The 20,244-nt window shown below is 39.1% G+C and overlaps 1 protein-coding gene across 4 annotated transcripts in view; it reads right to left on the bottom strand.

Moving 5' to 3' along the window:
• pih1d1 (PIH1 domain containing 1) overlaps nt 1-20,244 on the bottom strand; it is a 36,022-nt gene that overhangs the window by 8,652 nt on the left and 7,126 nt on the right. For all 4 annotated transcript variants that reach the window (XM_036560764.1, XM_036560765.1, XM_036560762.1 and 1 more), the window contains exons 4-7: nt 15,048-15,236; nt 8,916-8,977; nt 8,747-8,828; nt 1,575-1,671 (exon numbers count right to left, since the gene is read on the bottom strand). In XM_036560764.1, coding sequence (XP_036416657.1) covers nt 1,575-1,671; nt 8,747-8,828; nt 8,916-8,977; nt 15,048-15,236 — 430 coding nt within the window. The remainder of the gene's footprint in view (nt 1-1,574; nt 1,672-8,746; nt 8,829-8,915; nt 8,978-15,047; nt 15,237-20,244) is intronic.

Below are 20,244 nucleotides of genomic sequence, written 5' to 3'. Positions count from 1 at the left end.
GCATGAAATAACTAGGCATAAATGGGGTTACAATGTTTTCAAAACCTCTACACCCTTGGCAGGTTTAAAACACCAAAACTGGTCCCTCAAGGGCTACTGCTGACACTAGCTGCCAACTGTCACACAGAGACAATGTCATATTTTAAATAACTGCTTAATTAAATTGTTAATGGTTTGTATTCAGCATGGCAAAAAATAGGGCACTTTCAAACCTCGTTTTTCTTTAGTTTGGTTAATTCTGACAGGTGTAAACTCTCCACTCGTACTAGGGTTCAGATATTGCAGGGTTTGGGTTATTTCCAAGTAAACCCTGGTTCAGTTTGTTGCTGGTAGGAGAGCGTTTTTAAAATGGCCCACACAAAACTAGGCAAATCAACGTCAGTGTAGGTTTTCTGCGTCTTCTAGCAGCACATCAGCGCTGTACTATAAGCGTGGCCTGCCAGTTTTAACATATGGATCTTTATAGACGCTCATGCCATTCCTGCAGCATGAGCTACTGCTAATGACAACAGACAAGCAATAAAATAACAGTGAAGACATGCCTTTGATTTTGGTATATGATGCACTTCAGCCATTGCAGTGTAAAAACAACTGAACCAAAAGAAAAAGATACAATGTCACAAAAACCTAAATCCCGATTTGGACTTAAAACAAAAAAACTAGCCTTACAATACCATTCGCCAAACGTGTAGTCTCATCTTCAGAGTCTGACCAAATCGGACTGAGCTGTAAAACTGCCGCAATATCAAGTTTAGCTTAGTTTTGTCGATTTTTGCCAGATCAATATTTATGTTTTGTTCCAACCAGTCTATACAGCATCTTACAGCCCGTTTTGTTTGGTGAATGGTATTGGGTTCATTTCTGGCCAATTCCAGGTTGTTTAGCTGTTCTTCTGTCACAGCTGCCGACTGAAAATCTGCTCAATGGTGATGACAGTTTGGGAATTTAGTCTAGTCTCATCTTCAGAGTCTGACCAAATCGGCTGTCGGTCAAATGTGATCTTAAAAGTGTCCATTTTCTGTTTGTGGCAAAATAAAAAGTAAAAATGTTAAAATGGCTTGAGCGTCTCCTACAGCTGTCAAAGTCGTGGCGAAATTACGACTCCTGGTTCCTATCACCACCACAGTAAAGAAATCTGAGATGGTAAGTTTCTCTTCAATTAACTATTTCACGTCAAACCACTTGGAATGAATGTTTACATCTCACATTAAAGTGGCAAGTGTCTCTTCAATGTAAATAAACCAAATTGTATATATTATTTAACTTGGGCGATATAGAAATCATTTACAAATGTGGACAAGTGACATTTTCTTTCAGACAGCTAAAATGTGGATTTACCTGAAAGCATCAGAAAAGGCTAACTCAAGCCCTGCCCTGAAAGTATACAGCAACCTCCCCAGGCATGCTGCACCCTTATATTACACTGAAGTGATCAGACCAGAGTATGAGACTATGCACTACCTAGGTGTGTCAGATCAGAGTAAACATTAATATTTGATAGGAAACGGTCTACAGAGCACAGAAGGGAGTGGTGGGGCAAAGAAAAAAAAAAGACAGATTATTCCTGAACATACTTTGAGTCGATCTCCTGAATGACCGGTTTACTCTTGGTGCGAATGTTCTGCTCTGTCAAAGATCCCATGAACTTCCTGTTCTTCAGTATTTTTATGTCTAAAAAAAAAAAAGAGTCAGAATTTGATTTGTTATTGTACACTATGTCGCACTTTTGAGACATACACAAACACATTTGCAGAAGGTAAACAAATACAGTTCAAAACAGCCATTAAGCATTAGTTACTAATTTTTCAAAGGACATTTCTGAGGAGATCTGATAGAAGTTAATCCACCTGCATAAAAATCAATCAAAATAAAATAAGAAACAAAAATAGGAGTTTCTAAAATTGGAGAGAAAATGTGCCTCCTAACAAAGACCAGTAAGTGGTAGACCACTAGAACTGTCCCCCTCAGATAAACAGCACTTAAAGCTTTCATCTCTGAGAGAGAGGAGAAAATCAAGCTGCTTCAGATCTGAAAACATCCACAGGTGTTTCTGTCCATCCTTCCACTGTGAGAAGACAACTCAGTGCTATGGGTCTGAAAGGATGTGTAGCTGTTAAGGAGCTGTTAGTGAAAAAAGAGAATAGACATGAAAGCAGAACATTTGACTTAGAACACTGAAACTGAACATACGCTGTGGAATGATGGAATGATGAGTATACATCTGTAATTGGGATTAATTTGATCATGAGAAGAAGAAAATTCCAAGACTGAACTTGGAATTGTGGAAGTGTGAAAAATATCCCTACAGATTTCTTTGAGAAACTGAAAGTGAGTCTTCTGAAAAGAATGGAAGCTGTCATAAAGGCAAGGAGTGGACACACTGAATACTGTAATTTATATTATATTTATATTATATTATATTTAGTTGTAAGTTTAATAAGTAAGTCAATTTCATTTATATAGAAAATTTAAAACCATAGTGCTTTATAATAAAAGACAAAAAGGTTTTCACTTTCCCTTCATCACTTTCACACAATTCACAGTTCAACAGTTTAACAGCTGCTGAATGCCAACCCATAAAAATGTGTTTTAAGTTTGTATTTAAAAATAGTCACAGGTGAGGCATGTCTGTCACTTGGGAGACCCTCCTGATGCGTGAACTGACTTTCCTGACGCTGAAGTTGCTGCTGCTGCAGACTTGAACTAGTGCATAACCTGTTTTGCCCCTTTTCAGTATTTTAATATTTTATACTAACGTTAAAATCTTATCCTCTGTTCATCTTGATCTTGTGTTATTGTTTGCTATCCGGTGTCTACCAGAGAATGACTTCCTCTTCTGAGCCTTGTTTCCTCTCAAGGTGTCTTCTTGTCGTAGGGAGTTCTTCCCTGCCACTGTCACCATCGAAGACGCTCATGGAGGCTTTGACCCAGATTTTTCTGTAAAGCTGCTTTGCAATGACACCTGTTTTAAAAACCACTGAATAAATAAATTTTGACTTGACTTGACATTTGAGAGAAAGTATAGGTCTTTTCACATTTGCTTTCTTCTATGTTGTCTTTTTGTTGTGTCAGCTGTATTGTCTTACAGTTGTGTGCCTTTTGATATTTTATCTGTACTGTTCCTCCTGAGGTGAGAATAGCCTCACCTGACCCCAGACCCCCTTACCCTTCTTCCCCAACCTTTTGATTGTCACCTTCCTCCCCCAACCCCCAGTATCTCTACTTAAACCATGTCAGACCATGTATTCATCAGACTGGACTAGACTAGACTGGTGACCAGACCAGACTGGTGACACACTGATGACAAAGCTGTGCCTGTGCATGATTGGCTGCATGCACGTGAATAAGACTAGACTCCTGATCCTGCTGATTGACTGTTGATCGACCACGCTGTACCCATATTCTGTATGTGGAAATAAACTCCAGTAAACACCGAAGCTCCAGTCTCCTGACTCTTCCTGATTAGCCACAAATGCCGAATTTCTAACAACTTGGTGCTGTGACCCGGATGGCTTACTGAAACCTACTTGGTGAGTAAAAACACCGTTTTCGAACTGAAGAGAATTTCTCGCTTTATAAGATAGAGGAGTCAGTAAAGGTTAGCCTCTCTGAAACGAGAGAAGTTTACTTATCATCACTGATAAAGAAACCTGGTGTTTTTTTGTAGCTGCTATCCCCTCTGTTCTGAGGGAAGTTTACTTATTGTCACTGGTAAAAAGAACCCTAGTGTTTTTTGTAGCTGCTATCCCCTCTGTTCCGAGGGAAGTTTACTTATTGTCACTGGTAAAAAGAACCCTAGTGTTTTTTGTAGCTGCTATCCCCTCTGTTCTGAGGGAAGTTTACTTATTGTCACTGGTAAAAAGAACCCTAGTGTTTTTTGTAGCTGCTATCCCCTCTGTTCTGAGGGAAGTTTACTTATTGTCACTGGTAAAAAGAACCCTAGTGTTTTTTGTAGCTGCTATCCCCTCTGTTCTGAGGGAAGTTTACTTATTGTCACTGGTAAAAAGAACCCTAGTGTTTTTGTGGCTGTTATCCCCTCTGTTCTGAGGGAAGTTTACTTATTGTCACTGGTAAAAAGAACCCTAGTGTTTTTGTGGCTGCTATCCCCTCTGTTCCGAGGGGAGTCTATTCACTGTCACTGGTTAAAGCCTAGCGTTTTTCTTTTTGTGGCTGTCACTGTAACTTGTAACTTATCCTCTCAGGTAGTGAGGGAAACGCTGTAGCGTGAAGGCTGGTAGTTTACATGGGTTATCCTCTCAGGCAGTGAGGGAAGATTGGTTGTGTTTTTGCCTTAGCTTGTTCTCTTGTTACCTCACCATGACTAGTACAGGCCAAAAACTATAGAATCTTGAGAAAGACTCTTGGAAAACCTCTTAACTTCAGAAAGAGTACACTAGTTAAGGGAGGAACTGAAATGCCTTAAAGGACTGAATTTGCATTTGAAAAGGTAATGGATGACATAATAGGGAAACACATTTCATGAGCAAAAGACAACTCAGTATTTTTTATCCAAAGGTTTTTCTGCTGATAGAGAATGGACTCTTCAGGAATGTACAACAGCTTTGGGTTATGGTATTAAGCATGATTCAGTTAAGGAATGTCTTTTTGTAATAAAGCAGTACTGGAAGTATAAGCTTAGATACATGGAGGGTAAGCTAGAGGAAGCTGAGGGAAAGATCCTAGAGCTAACCAGCGAATGTAAAAAGCATAAATTAGCTGACATGAATGCCCAGAGAACATGTACAAAACCTAAGCAATCACAGACCAAGGTTGAACAGCAACAGGCTAATTGTAAATCTCAGTCAAAGCGTCAATGCCAATCTCTACCTGCAGGACCTCCTCTGGGTCAGCCATGCTACACAGAGGATGAAGATCCTCCACTGTTGGCTAGGCTGTACCCAGAATTAGAACCATACAGGGAGTCACAGAGCAGCTGTCTTTGGGAATGAAGGCGATAGAAGGAGTCATAGTTTCGTCTGCTCCTGCTTTTAACTAATTATTCTGATGCTTCAGCTTATCTGGGTGTCGATCTATCTTTTTGTTGTTATTTAAGCCAGATGTAAAAGCACTTTTTGATCTTTTGTTTGTAAGCAATGGATATCAGGGCAAAATAGTTGAATTGTTGTGCTGGTATACAGTAATTAGGGAAATTACTGACTTTATTGACTACTAAACGGTTCAATTTTGCCTGATAGAAGCCCTCACATTAATAAAATTTTGATGCCCACAAAAACTTTGGGTTTTTTTTTTTAGGTCTATGTAACTACAGTAGGCCTTGAATCAATCCTTATGCTACCATTTTAAAAACCACTATACAATCTGCTGGTAAGATAGGCATTGTCTTATTCTGTACAGTTATAGCCACTTTGTTTATTTCTGCCTTCGACATTGTACGTATGTTTGTACTTGTAGTCATAATACAGTTTTATGATTTTCCATTAGGACAATCTCATTAGGACATGAGAACAACCTCACCTTACCCCTGAGGTCTCCCCTGACCCCAGACCCCCTTCCCCCTTACCCTTCTTCCCTAACCTTGTGATTGCCACCTTCCTTCCCCAACCCCCAGTATCTCTACTTAAACCATGTCAGACCATGTATTCATCAGACTGGACTAGACTAGACTGGTGACCAGACTGGTGACACACTGGTGACCAAGCTGTGCCCGTGCATGATTGTCTGCATGCACATGAATAAGACTAGACTCCTGATCCTGCTGATCGACTGTTGATCGACCACGCTGTACCCATACTCTGTATGTGGAAATAAACTGCAGTAAACACCAAAGCTCTGGTCTCATGACTCTTCCGGATTAGCCACAAATGCCGAATTTCTAACATATTCCAGACTCTTGGGGTGGTGACAGCAAAGGCACAATCCCCTTTTTGTTTGAGACAATGGAACAGTCAAAAGTGATTGGAACGCAGACCTTCAAGATTCTCATGCTGCACATACTGAGCATGTCCACAACATATGCAGGTACAAGTCCATTCAAAGCTTTAAAAAGCATCAATGCCATTTTATACTGGATTCTGTAATGCACTGGGAGCCAGTATAAGGATACTATAACCGGAGTAATGTGCTCTCTTTTCTTTGTACCAGTTAATTTTCTGGCTGCACCATTTTGAACTAATTTTGAACAAGCAAGAGATGCTTTGTTATTTCCAAAAAAAACTATGCATTATAGCAATCTAATCTAGACGTAACAAAGGCATGAATTACTCAGACCTGAAGCATTAAGAAATTATTTTAATCTGGAGATCTAAGATGGAACAAAACCACCCTTGACCACTGCACTTATCTGCTTATCAAATTTTACTTCCTTATCAAAACTGACCCCAAGCGGCTTAGATAACATGTGCGTGTGTTTTTAACTCATGTTTTTATAAAAGGGGTTAAAGAGCCCAATTTTTCCCTCAAGCTCTTGGATAATGTGGGTGGACCAAACAATGTAACTTCTGTTTTTAAACATTCAGTTGAAGAAAGCTCCATTCTTGATATCCATGATACACTCATTGAGTCTTCCTACAAAACAACGATTTCCAAGGTTCAAAGGTAACCATCTGCACAATAATGAAATGAGATGTTATGCTCATGAGCAATTTGACCTAGGGGGATCATCTACAGCAAAAAAGGAAAGGGCCTAAAATAGACCCTTGTGGAACCTCAGATGTGATAGTCACAGATGCAGAGGAATATTTCCCAATGTTAGCTGAAAAAGTCCTATGTTTAATATGAGATAAACCAACAAAGAGCTGAACTCTTGACTCCTAAATATGTTCTCTGCTTTCTTCCTGAAGCTGAAAAATGAACAACTTGTGCTTAGTGGCTGTTTTGACTGAACAGATGAATAAGCAAAAGGGTGTCTCTGCACAGATGTCAAAATCTTGCTCCACTTCCCTACAGCTGCCGACTGACTAATGACCGTGTTTCCAACCTGTGTGTTGTGATAAGCGACCTGGCTGCCATGTGAATAAGGTAAACTGAATTTATAAGGTAGAAATTAATCAACAAGCTCTCAGTGCAAAACAGAGGTGGGTGGAGTAGCATAAAGTCACACTTCAGTAAAAGTATTTTTACTTTGGAGAACTAACTCACTTTTGTACTCAAGTAAAACAACATTTAAAAAAAGAATTTCAAATTTTCAGGTAAAACTACTCAAATGAATGGCTCAACGAAAAATGAAACGTACAGGGGTTCCTCTGCTCCCAAACATAGTTGGCTGGCCAAATAGTGGTAGATCAAACAGTGAGACAGCAGCTACATTGCTTGACATGAGGATCAGATACCTGTGCTAACACCTCAGATGTGCGGACTCATTTGTGAAGACATCACCCAGAGGTGTCACTTGCCAAAGGAAAAAGAGAAAATGCAAAGCTAAAGTTAGCCAGCTTCTTATTTGCCATTCCATCTTAAATAGAACAGCAGTTATATATTACTGCTGCTGCATTTAAGGTGGAACAGAAAATTTAAAAAGAAGCTCGAGAATATGAAGCCAGCTTGTCTCAGCTGTTACTTTTCCCCGAAAGACTCAAGCAGCCAAACGCCAATTTAGAACAGGCAAAACAAATAAACTTGCTCCACAGGGATGTTAATAGCTACCAATTTGCAACTATATTCGGTTGCAGAGCCCACCTCTACTCAGCTGTAGTCTCCACCTCTATTTGGTTGTGGATTCCAGAAGTTTAGGTCTTCCACTCATTTTAGCAAGAAGAGCCAAGCTTTAATTACAAACACAATATCTGATTGGAAACGTATTTCAAAATAATTAATTTAATAATTAGTAATTAGGTTTGTAATGTTCAATTCATTTCATTTACTTAATGATCAATTCATTCTTTTTATTCATTTTATATCTTCTAACAAAATGACCTCAACCAAAAAAAGGTTTCTGAATTTACAAAAAAATAAATGAATGCAAAAATAAATGCAGAAATCATGTAAGCAATATCTTTTCTAACTCTGTATCGAAAATGAATCATATCGTTGTGCAAAAACAACAATAAGTGTCATATCCTGAAATTTGAGCATTGTTAATCCCCTACTACCGAATAATGACCTTTGTTGGTTTGTAACTTCGGACACCAAACATCTGTTAACTGACTGACTACACACGGGGGGGATTAAGACTTTTCAGTATCACTTTAAAGCAGCACTATGCAAGTTTTTTTTTTTTGTTAAAATTGAAAGAAGTAGCATTAATAGAAGTAAAACAGACTAAACTATGGCATTGTGTTTTCACTTTGAGCTCTGGTAACTGACACATCTGGATGATGTCTTCACAAATGAGTTTACATTTGAGGTAGTAGCACAGGTATATAATCCTCATGTTAGGCAATGTCAGCTCTCTGTCACTGTTTGATCTACCATATTTTGCCCATTGCTGCTGTACTTGACTCAGAAACTTTGCCATTTCCAAAAGCTTGAGTAATCAACCATCCAATGTGGGCCAACCAAAATAGTTTTTTATGTTTGCGGTAATCAATTTCATATATATCATGGATTGTGTTAAATAAATCTACAGAATATATACATATAGCTACTTTCCACCTCTGCTGCAGTGAGGGCAGAAATATTGAGCAGAAAAAGCAGCAGCAAAGCAAGACAAGAATTCATTACACATCACTGCCAACTGACAGACGGACAGCAGGACTGGGACAAAAAAATAATACATCATTGTTGATTTATGAACATATCCAAAGTGCAGTACCCTAACAAATCTAGACCTCAGTATAGACAGCCTGACCTCTGCTTAGCTCCAAGCTGTATTTGTTCTCCAGTCCCTCTAGTGATACTGCAATCAGAAACTGCTGGAATAATGTATCCTTCTGTAGAAGTAAAAGAAAACGTCAATCCATGGATAGATAAAGATGTGCTGGTTTTATATCTAATTCACCCAAATATGCACAACATACCTGACATTTCTGGAAGAATTCCTCATTAATGACAACGTCATACACAGTGCAGCTTTTTGAGCCTGTTAAGAAAGAAGGAATGTAAAACATTAGCATACGGTCAAAATAACTAAAAAAACATAACAGCAAGAGTTTGGAATGGAATGCATCATGCATGGCTACTGACACACAGAAGCTGTCTATACGACTTCATTAGGCCTAAAACTTTTACATTTAAAATAAATAAATACATAAATAATATTCACCAACAAAAGACACAAGCCATATGCTGTAAACAACATAAAATGCAAGCCCTTGTACAAAATGTACCATTTTGGGCTCCATAATGTGATTAGAAATTTTTTTCCCCACTTACAGCAGTAGAAGCTGCGGCTGTCTGGTTTTCACTGAACTCATAGGAGCCTGGAAGTTTGCCACTGACTCTAGCTGAATCAGACACCCTTTACTGTTCTGTGAGCACCCAGCCATGCATACAAAATACAAAATGACAGATTTTCTGTAAGTTTCTGTTAAATACAGGGTGATTCAAATAGATTAATCTGATTTCAAAGTGCCATATTTTTACAACCGTGAGGGGCCTAGGAACCAATCACATACCAATTGAAAGAGTGGGTCACAGAGTTTCTGACTGTCTGTATGGCAGCGAACCTCCTACAGCTCAGAGCATTCGTCATTGGTACCAACAGTTCCAAGAAAAAGGTCACCAGCATCACCAGATCTCACGCAGTGTGACTTTTTTTGTGGGGTACGTTAAGGATTCTGTTTATGTGCCACTCCCAACAACACTGGATGATCTCCAAAATCGCACTGAAAGAGTTGTGAGTACAGTGACAGCCGACATGCTCAATCAAGTATGGGATGAATTTGACTACGGCGTTCATGTTGTCTGTACAGCTGGAGGAGGTTCATATTGAGTGCTTGTTAAATTACATAATAAAGTGTATGCTCACTTTTACAGTTTACAATTTACCATTTACAATTTACTGCATTGTTCTGTAATGATTCCGAGTGAAATAAATCATTCTGAAATCTTTTTGAATCACCCTGTATTTGTTTCTGGAAGTCTGGAAAAATAATTATATACATACACACAGCTATATATCGTATATGCTGTTTTTTGGAGTGTGTCTGTGGGAATTTCAGCCTATTCAATCAAAAAAGCTTTTGTGAGGTCATGACATTGGATGAGAAGGCCTGGGGCTTAATCAGCGATTCATTCCATCCCAAAGATGTTCAGTGGGGTTGAGATCAGGGCTCTGTGCAGGCCACTGGAGTTCCTCCACACCAAACTCATCAAACCATGTCCTTCCGACGCTCTCTTTGTGAACAAGGACACAGTCGTACTGAAACAGGAAAGGTCCTTCCCCAAACTGTTGCCACCTAATAGGAAGCATATCATTCTCAAACATGTTTTTGGTAGACTCTAGCATTAAAATTACCCTTTACTGGCAGAGCCCAAACCCTGAAAAACAGCCCCAGACCATTATCTTGACGCACAGTTCTTGTGCTGATGTTGCCTCTGGCGGTGGTTTAGAACTGCGTAGTGAGTGATGCAACAGAGACGGCCTGACTATTTGAGTCTGCGTGGTCTACCAATTCGTGGCTGAGCTGTTGTTGCAATAATAGCACTTACAGTTGACCAGGGCAGATCTAGCAGGGCATATATATGTGTGTGTGTGTGTGTGTGTGTGTATGTATGTATGTATGTATATACACACAGAGTGGTGTGAAAAAGTGTTTGCCCCCTTCCTGATTTCTTATTCTTTTGCATGTTTGTCACACTTAAATGTTTCAGATCACCAAACAAATTTAAATATTAGACAAAGATAACACAAGTAAACACAAAATGCAGTTTATAAATGAAGCTCTTTATTATTAAGGGAAAAAGAAATCCAAACCTACAGGGCCCTGTGTGAAAAAGTGATTAACTGTGGTTTATCACATCTTTGGAAAGCTGAGTTCAATTTCCCTAGCCACACCCAGGCCTGATTACTGCCACACCTGTTCTCAATCAAGAAATCACTTAAATAGGACCTGCCTGACAAAGTGAAGTAGACCAAAAGATCCTCAAAAGCTAGATATCATGCTGTGATCCAAAGAAATTCAGGAACAAATAACAAAGTAATTGAGATCTATCAGTTTGGAAAAGGTTATAAAGTCATTTCAAAATTACCCCAAGAACACAGCAATGTCTCATCACAACAGACACCACAACAACATCCAAAGAACTGCAGGCCTCACTTGCCTCAGTTAAGGTCAGTGTTCATGACTCCACCATAAGAAAGAGACTGGGCAAAAATGGCCTGCATGGCAGAGTTCCGAGACAAAAACCACTGCTGAGCAAAAAGAACATAAAGACTCGTCTCAGTTTTGCCAGAAAACACCTTGATGATCCCCAAGAGTTTAGGGAGAATACTCTGTGGACTGACGAGACAAAAGTGGAACTTTTTGGAAGGTGTATGTCCCATTACAGCTTGCGTAGAAGTAACACAGCATTTCAGAAAAGGAACATCATACCAACAGTAAAATATCGTGGTGGTAGTGTGATGGTCTGGGGCTGTTTTGCTGCTTCAGGACCTGGAAGACTTGCTGTGGTAAATGGAACCATGAATTCTGCTGTCTACCTAAAGTCTTGAAGGAGAATGTCCGGCCATCTGTTTGTGACCTCAAGCTGAAGCGCACTTGGGTTCTGCAGCAGGATAATGATCCAAAACACACCAGCAAGTCCACCTCTGAATGGCTTAAGAAAAACAAAATTAAGACTTTGGAGTGGCCTAGTCAAAGTCCTGACCTGAATCCGATTGAGATGCTGTGGCATGACCTTAAAAAGGCGGTTCATGCTCGGAAACCCTCCAACGTGGCTACAACAATTTTGCAAAGATGAGTGGGCCAAAATTCCTCCACAGCGCTGTAAAAGACTCATTGCCAGTTATCGCAAACGCTTGATTGCAGTTGTTGCTGCTAAGGGTGGCCCAACCAGTTATTAGGTTTAGGGGGCAATCACTTTTTCACACAGGGCCCTGTAGGTTTTTCCCTTAATAATAAAGACCTTCATTTATAAACTGGATTTTGTGTTTACTTGTGTTATCTTTGTCTAATATTTAAATTTGTTTGGTGATTTGAAACATTTAAGTGTGACAAACATGCAAAAGAATAAGAAATCAGGAAGGGGGCAAACACTTTTTCACACCACTGTGTGTGTGTGTGTATATATATTACATACATACACACACCGATCAGGCATAACATTAAAAATTGTTATGATTTTGTTTGTACAACTATTCAAAGCTGTGCTTGCTAGTCTTGTACCGGCTTGTGGTTTTGAGTTCTGCTCAAAATGAGCTAAACTGCCACTACCAAAACATTTAGTCATAGTTTGCCTGTTAAACAGCTTAAATTCTGTTGGAACTGTTGCTATGTAAGTCTGGTGACAATGAGGTCATTGGCTCAATCTTCAAAAAGACAAGGAATGAAGGATGTGGAGATGTATTTCAAGCTTTGAACAGACTTTTTCCTGCTGTTCATTAAAGCGCTTGTGTACTCTTGTTGCTGTAAAATTGCCTTGAACTGAATTGATAAAATTACACACAACACAGCCACTGTTACACACTTTGGTCCAGATGAAATAATACACAAATACAAAATAAACAGCAAAAAACAAAAAATAGCCTTATATTACTTGGTAGCAATACAACAATACAGGCCAGGGTAATCAATTAGGCCCTATAATTACCATGAAAAGGCTCAATCATCATGTTCCCACTAGTTTAAAAGTATTACTTATTTGTCTGTCAAAGTTAAAAACCTGAGTGTAGAGAAAAGGGTAAGAAAGTTGGCTCATAAGACCATTTTCCTATTGCTCATGAGCCCACGTTTTTTCATTTAGCTCCTAACCTTCTGTCCAAGCCTCCAAACAGCCTTGCTGTACAGCCAACTTTATAAAAAAAGACCAGAAAGAAAGGTTTTATTGAGACCAGGTGATACAGAAGCGCGGCTTCAATTCTGCTGTCATTTTTCAGGCTGCAGTTAAGTGTCTATCCCTGTTGGCGAGCTCTGATCTTTGTTGTCAGCTAACCCACATAAATACCTACAGTGAAGAACACAGGGGACAAACAACATAAAGGTTTCACTTCCTACTTGTGGGTTTATGTGGGTCCACTGCTTTTCACCTGCTTATGCTGCCAAATTTTTAATGGCTCCTTTTGAGGCCTCTGTGGACATCTGGTAGTTCTCGTTTTACAACTCCATTTCCAAAAAAGTTGGGACACTGTGCAAAATGTTAATAAAAACAAAAATGCAATCATGTCGAATCAAATGTCGAAACTGACAAATTTAATTGTTTTTTGGAAAATATATGCCCATTTTGAATTTGATTTTTTTTTTTAGTATTACACAACTTTACCAGCCTTTTGTTGCTCCCGTCCCAACTTTTCTGAAACATGTTGTTGGCATCAAATTCAAAATTCAAATATTTTTCAACAAACAATAACATTTCTCAGTTTCAACATTTGATTTGTTGTCTTTGTACTATTTTCAATGAAATATAGGGTTTAAATGATCTGCACATCATTGCATTTTGTTTTTATTTACATTTTGCAACACGTCCCAATTTTTTTGGAAATGGGGTTGTGCTTTGAAAACTCAAAGTAGTGATCCTCAGATCTTGTTTCACAAATAACAAATCAACCTAATGAGGCCTATATTTGTAGCTGCTTTTGTCACTGTGATGTACTTCTAAGTCTGTATTCATGCAGATTTTTTGTTATATTGTTTCTTCAGAGGAATGAAAGGCTTTACTGAATTATATGTAATTTACTAAAATGATTACTAAATTGTTATTTTAGAATTATAATTAAAACCTGGAGCTCATACAGGTATTCATTCCTTATATGAGCAGACAAAAAAACAGTGAGAACCAGAGTTGGGGCAGTTACCTAAAAACTAATAAAAAATTATTAAGCACTTCTCTAAAACTGCGTTGGGATTACTTTACCTATTACAAACCCAATTCTAAAAAGGTTGGAAGAGTGGGGAACATAAATAAAACAGACACCAATGATTTACAAATCCTCTATTCAAGTGAAAATAGTATAAAGACAAGACATTTAATCCCTGCCTTTCTTCTCAACAAGACAGCCAGTCATTACTGTTTAAATTTATGATAGAAATTTCTGGAAAATCTGGAAACCTGTCTGTAAAAACAGTTCTGTAAAAACAGTTGCCTCAAATTAAATTCTTATTAATTAAATTGTAAAGCCTACAGAGCTGTTTCTGAATGAAAACTGAATCTGGCCTGTTTAGGTGAGATTCAAGACTTTTCTTCCTCAGCACAGGAATCTAAAGCTTCCTGTGCTGTTTTTATTTTACAAGTTAAGAATTTTAAATTTTTTATAATTGAATTTTATATACATATTTTTTTTACTATTTGTCACTTATACTAGTTGTTTGTTTTACTAGTCATCATTACCATGTTAAAAAAACCGTCCTGAAAACTATGAGAAGTATTTTGTTAGAAGCTTGCTAATAGGGGTTGTCGCAGCAGATGCTGTGGTTTGGACTGGATGTATTGCATCTCAGTCAAATAGCCCTATCCTGTCAGAGACGATGGTTCTCAAAACCTACCAGTTCTGGCTTCTAAGCTTGTATTTCAGTATGGTCTTGTGCAGCTTGCAGTGGAATATTTTTCATCTCGAGTAATTTTCCAACATTAATAAAGCATTTTGGGCTATGTGCTCGGCAGAAAAAAAAAGTTTTTTGTTCTGCTCTGTTCCTCCTCCTGCCTGTTCACTGCTGTTTTTAATCCCTGTTGTATTTCACCAACTAGTTGACCTATTTATGCAAGCCCTAATGTACACTATAAAAATGTTTGCTCTCTCATTAGGTATAGAGTATTTTTCTGGCAGGCTAAAACGTCTTCATGGGCCAAACTTGGGCATGGGCAGCTCTGTCTTAGAGACATGTGTAACACAAGTACCAAAAATCTAAGTCAGTAACTGTAATGTGATTTAAAGAAGTGTTACACTACTTTGTTACAGGAAAAAGTAACAAAGTAGGTACAGTGGTAAGAATTATAATGCAGAAAAGGGACAAAAGGGCAGAGAGAGGAGTGATGAAGTGACAGAAAATGCTCACTGTTGTCTATTTCAGTGTGGGCCTCGCCAAGGCTCATGGGCACTTTGTATCCTGTAGGGTCATCTGACTCCAGGAGTTCCACCAACGCTTCCTGGGACAGGTGGGGAGGGGGCGGCACGTCCCGTGACTGACAGATGTTTACAAAGACTTTCTGCTGGTCTGTTAGAGATGAGGTCTTCACACATATGCCTGGAAGAAGGGGAGAATTCCATTTCTTTACATGATATTAGTGTTAATCATAATATCATACAATTAAATAGATTTTTGCGTAACTAATAACTATTTTATTCACAAGTGGGCGTATACCATTTTTCTCTTACCATTTCCATTCATGGCCTTTATACCAGTATGCCACAATTAAGTTCAGGTACCAAGACATACAACCACTAATGTCAGCATGTTTAGCTGAGTGGCTAAGTCTCATTTCAAATGAAAATAGAAACACAGCAGATATTCGGGCTTATTTTTGAGGCAGCAGACATAAAGGAATGGCCGGCCTTTTGGGGTTAGCTTTAGCCTAACAAGGACGCTACAGCAATTGCTGTGCTTCTTCTCTTAAGGCCTGAGAAGCCACCTGACTCGGTCAGCTGCATCAGATGACGACATGATCAGAGCCTTGTGTGCAGAAGCTGTGGATGAGCTGGTACTGCTGGTAACTCCAGCAGTGTCTAACAGTCACATGTAGAGTGTGCCAGAATGTAACTGCTAAAGAGCAACTAAGATTTAAGATGTTTTTTTTCATTAACAGCTGAAATGCACTGCTCTGTAATAATAAAATATACCAGCCTTGATTGAAATGTGAACACATCTTTCCAAAAATATCATTTTTATCGTGGACAGTTCTGCCTCTGCAGCGCCCCTCTGGTTCAACTCTGCTATGACGTGTCTTCGCACCAAAGTAAGATGACACGTCACGGTATGCAAAACAGACAAACAACGTTACCGCCCCTAATGATGCCCTACACGTGCCACACCCATAAATATGACAGCATAGGAGCCTAGAGTGAGGAGATAAGCACACTCATGCGCTGACCTAAATACCCCCAGCACCACCTCACAAAAGTGTTATGATTAGCACATTTACTGATAACGTTTAAGGTCAGATTAGGTAACCTGAAGGATCGATTAAAAGAGGATTCTTGCAAGTCTCCATACAGCTGCCGGTAGTGCCATGAGCAGCTTGCAGAACATAAGGATTTAGAGACCCTGCAGCAAAGCCTGGATGACACTTTATTCATTAGGAGTTCAGTACATCTAAGAAATCAGCTTGCATGTTTTATTGAATATGGACCCGCTGAACAGATAATCAGAAGCTAGTTCTCATGGTTTGAGGGAATATTCTACCATTTGGACGCCTCTCCTGCTCACAGTGAATCATTTTCTGGCAGTACATTAACTCTTTGTTGACTTGATTCAATGGTTCATACTGTTTAGGCTCAAGACGCACTGCCTGATCAGAAACACCTTCCCTCGTCGAAGATGGGGATGAGAGGCAGAGAAAAATAGCTCATCTTGTAAGACCCCTCAGTCGCAAAACGTCCCATTTCATTCTGTCACTCTCCATATTTTTTATAGCATTTGCTATAAAAACACAACTGTCTGGGGGTCAATTAAGGACAGGATTAGCTTGAGCGAGGGCAGGTTTTTTTAATCCTAGACTCGACTTAGTTTACCATTCGTTTTAAGATACAAGACCTGAATGTAATGTTTGTGAGAGACTTAGAATCCAAAACAAGTCTAAGAAAAACATCTGCCCCTGCTCAAAGTCCTTAACTCTCCCTCCAGACATGCTCGGCCGGTATAGCCAGTAGTTCACCAAGAGAAAAATCTGCCCGTCTGAGTTTATTCAAAAACAGCTTCCTGTTTGAAAAGCACCTCACTTTATAGCCTGCTGACTCATTCTTCAGCAATCCTGTTTGCCCTCAACTATCAGTGGAATTTAGTAAAAGTCAGTGTGGTAATCTCATTAATCAGCATTATATCACCCAACTGGCCTCAGCAGGTAACAGTTTCCCCCTCTATTTTACTTTTTTTACTTCTACAGAGATGTTTCTACAAGAATATCTTTTTCTTTCGGTCATTTTGAGAAAGTTCCCAATAGAACCATCAGAGTGACAGATGTCCTAGGTCAGGAAACTGTGAAGTGATCTAGTGAAAAGAAGGGAACTATGAATGTTACAAACTTTACCGTCCAAGGCTGTTTGGCCTGATATCAAAGTACACAACAGCTAAAACACAACAGTGTTTTTTCCCCGCAGAGACATCAGGTCATTTTGTCTCATGTTTAAACCCTGACACTGTGGTCTGAGGATGTTCTAAAATGACCACTGTAACATAAGACCTATTAGGACTGGATTAGTTAATCAAGGGGACGAGCGAGTTTCTGGTGGGTTGTATTTCATTCTGTCAGAATTTAATATTACATCTTAAAGGAACTGACTAATTATTATTTCTAGAGTAACTTTCAAAAAAAAAAAAACTTTTTAAAGGACTGATGATCTTTAGCTTCTGTAAGTGAAAAGTACTGTTCAACATTTGTAGCTGTCATTATAATCGCCCCTTCAATGAGTCGGCAGGGTCTCATTTTCTCACCGATTTTATTTTCGTTCTCCCCCTAATAATGTTTAATATAGTTTGGAGTTGAAGCTTTACCACCCAAAAGAACTAAAACTTTACGATTCAGAAAGTGTTTACTGTCTTGGGCAGGGGAGCTTTGATATCTGCACTAGGAGAACAAATTTGGTGAATAGCAGCGCACAAAAATCTATATCTCCTGTGGGAAAAGTGACAGCTGCCTGCAAAAACACAGATATGCATCCAGATGGGACTATGTTCAGTGAAAAACAGCATGTTTTTAGCCTGTAATTTATTCAGGGGAGGGTGGAGAAAAACATCGACATGGCTGATCTGGATGGAAATAAAGTCACTTAGGAGCACCTGTAAGACAGGACCTTACCTCAGGACTTTGAAATGAAATCAAATTTAATCCCATCCAGACAGATCTGTAGCTACAGGATGGGATGAACATCAATAATTTGTTGACGAATGGACTTATTTGCATTTATAATCACTTCAGCTGGTTTCCTCATACGTTTAATCTGCAACAAGAAACTGTCAAACACTAAAAAGTCACAAAGCTGAAATCAGCTTCTTGTTCGCATTCTCCCGTTCCACCTTAAATGATGCAGCAGTTACATTCTGTCACCTCAGGCACCATTTAAGGTGGAACAGGAAAATTCGAAGCTGGTGAATAAGAAACTGACTTCAGCCTCGTAAAAAGTCGAACATTGAGGGACATTTTACAAAAAACTATTCTACTTTTGAGGAAAAGTTTCCTGCCAGAGATGCGAGAAAAGCAGCTATAGTTGAGGTAAAGCTTAAAGCAGAGCAAAGTAAGTCTGTATTTTCGTTTATATTTTTTAGCCTATACTAGTACATCAACACACACTAAGATGTATTTACAGCCAAGATGGTAAAATGGACATAAAATGCTGTGGCTCCCAAGGTGCTTTGATTTTTGTTAAAGGACAAAATGTCTCTTCTTTACATTTGGTTTGCCAACCCCTGTTTTGGAGCCTCAGGCCGCTGCCCACTCAGGCACCACTTAAGGTGTAATGGGAAAATTCAAACAAGAAGCCGGCGAATAGAAAGTGGACTTCAGCCTCGTCTAAATCTCTGTGTCAGAAAATGCTACCAGTATTAAAACTACAGTTTGGATGGGTTGGTAGCCGATCACCTTGTCAAAAAAACACTACATTCGGATACAACGTGGGTCTTTCACTACCTTTGGGACCATCGAGACCCCTATCCGCCTATTTGATGGCCTGGATCCATTATTTGCTGCAGTGTTTGGCAAAGGAATGTGATCCCCTCAGGATAATAAACATTCTCCAACCGTCTTCTCTGCGGTTGGCGCAGTTTACTGCACAACAACTGCCCCCTAGTTGTGCGTGCATCTCCGTGATGATGTCGTACAGAAACCCATCTATTCGTGATGTCCAGAAAACCAGTGCATTTACATATAACTACCAACAGCAGTTTATCCCCACCCACTCACAATGGAGTTATAAGAAGTGTTTCAGATCTGCTTTTCAAAGAAGGCACAATTAACAGATGAGTTGAAGCAGCTGAGTTTGAGCAGGAAAGTCACCACACTCTGCTGGACACCAGCCCTTCAGGACCTCAGTTGTGCACCCCTAATTCAAATAATCATCAAACATGATGCCAGTTCTAACAAAAGCAACAAACTGAAATAAGAACCCACTTTATTTCAGAAAACAGTCTAGAGCAGGGGTGCACAGACTTTGTGTTTTGGGAGGGCAAAGTGTAACATCTGTGGTGGGATGAAGGCCAAAAAGGCCAAAAAGGCTATCAATTCAATTCAAAAAGGCTTCAAAATTCAGTTTTAAAAATGTATTTTTTACAACCACACTATATTTTCCCTACTAAAATACTTTAAAAAGAACACTTTAAAAGGAAAATTATAATTTAATAATAACATACATAAGATAAAACTGTGTTCTCCCATTGGTTGAAGGAGTGGTGGGCCATGTCTTCATGGGTCAGCTTTGGGCCATGAATTGGGCAACCCTGCCCTAAAGGTTATTTATTCATTTTTAAAACAAAATCAACAAAAACCAAAGCTGACAGCAAAAAAGCTACTGAAAAGTTGTCTTGAAGCCAAGTGGTAACATAGAGGAAGACAGAGATGGAAATATCTGAACAAGTCTTTTAAAGCCACTATCTGGCAGTTTGTTTGACCAAACGAGTCATATATAAGAGTTATGTCTCTGCAGTATGCATGCTTTGGGCCTGGAGAGGTGATAGAGAGACGATTTCAGAAGCAATCAAACAATCATATTTGCTTGGGCAGAATACCTTGACTTTTCATCTTGCAGCAGATATTTTTCACTAGAAAATTCTTCAATAGGTCAGATTGTAGGCCCCTTTAATCCACTATCTGTTTGGCAGTTTGTTTGACCAAACAAGCTTTACATAATGATGAGATTGTAGGCAAGACATTTTAGACACAACATGCATGTCACATGCCTACATGACCTCGGAGACTGGTACCATTCAAAACAAGCAGCCGTGAATAAACAAGGCTAAAGTTCAGACTTAAAGTCTCAGCAGGAAAGTAAAAGGTAAGGAGGCTGCTGTGCAAACTGATTTGGGATTAGATAATATTCTCAGAGAA

Source organism: Colossoma macropomum, unplaced genomic scaffold (genome assembly GCF_904425465.1).
Source record: "Colossoma macropomum unplaced genomic scaffold, Colossoma_macropomum, whole genome shotgun sequence".
NCBI classification, from domain to species: Eukaryota; Metazoa; Chordata; class Actinopteri; order Characiformes; family Serrasalmidae; genus Colossoma; species Colossoma macropomum.
The sequence above is the reverse complement of the archived record's forward strand: the minus strand, read 5'-3'. Positions and strand labels throughout refer to the sequence as shown.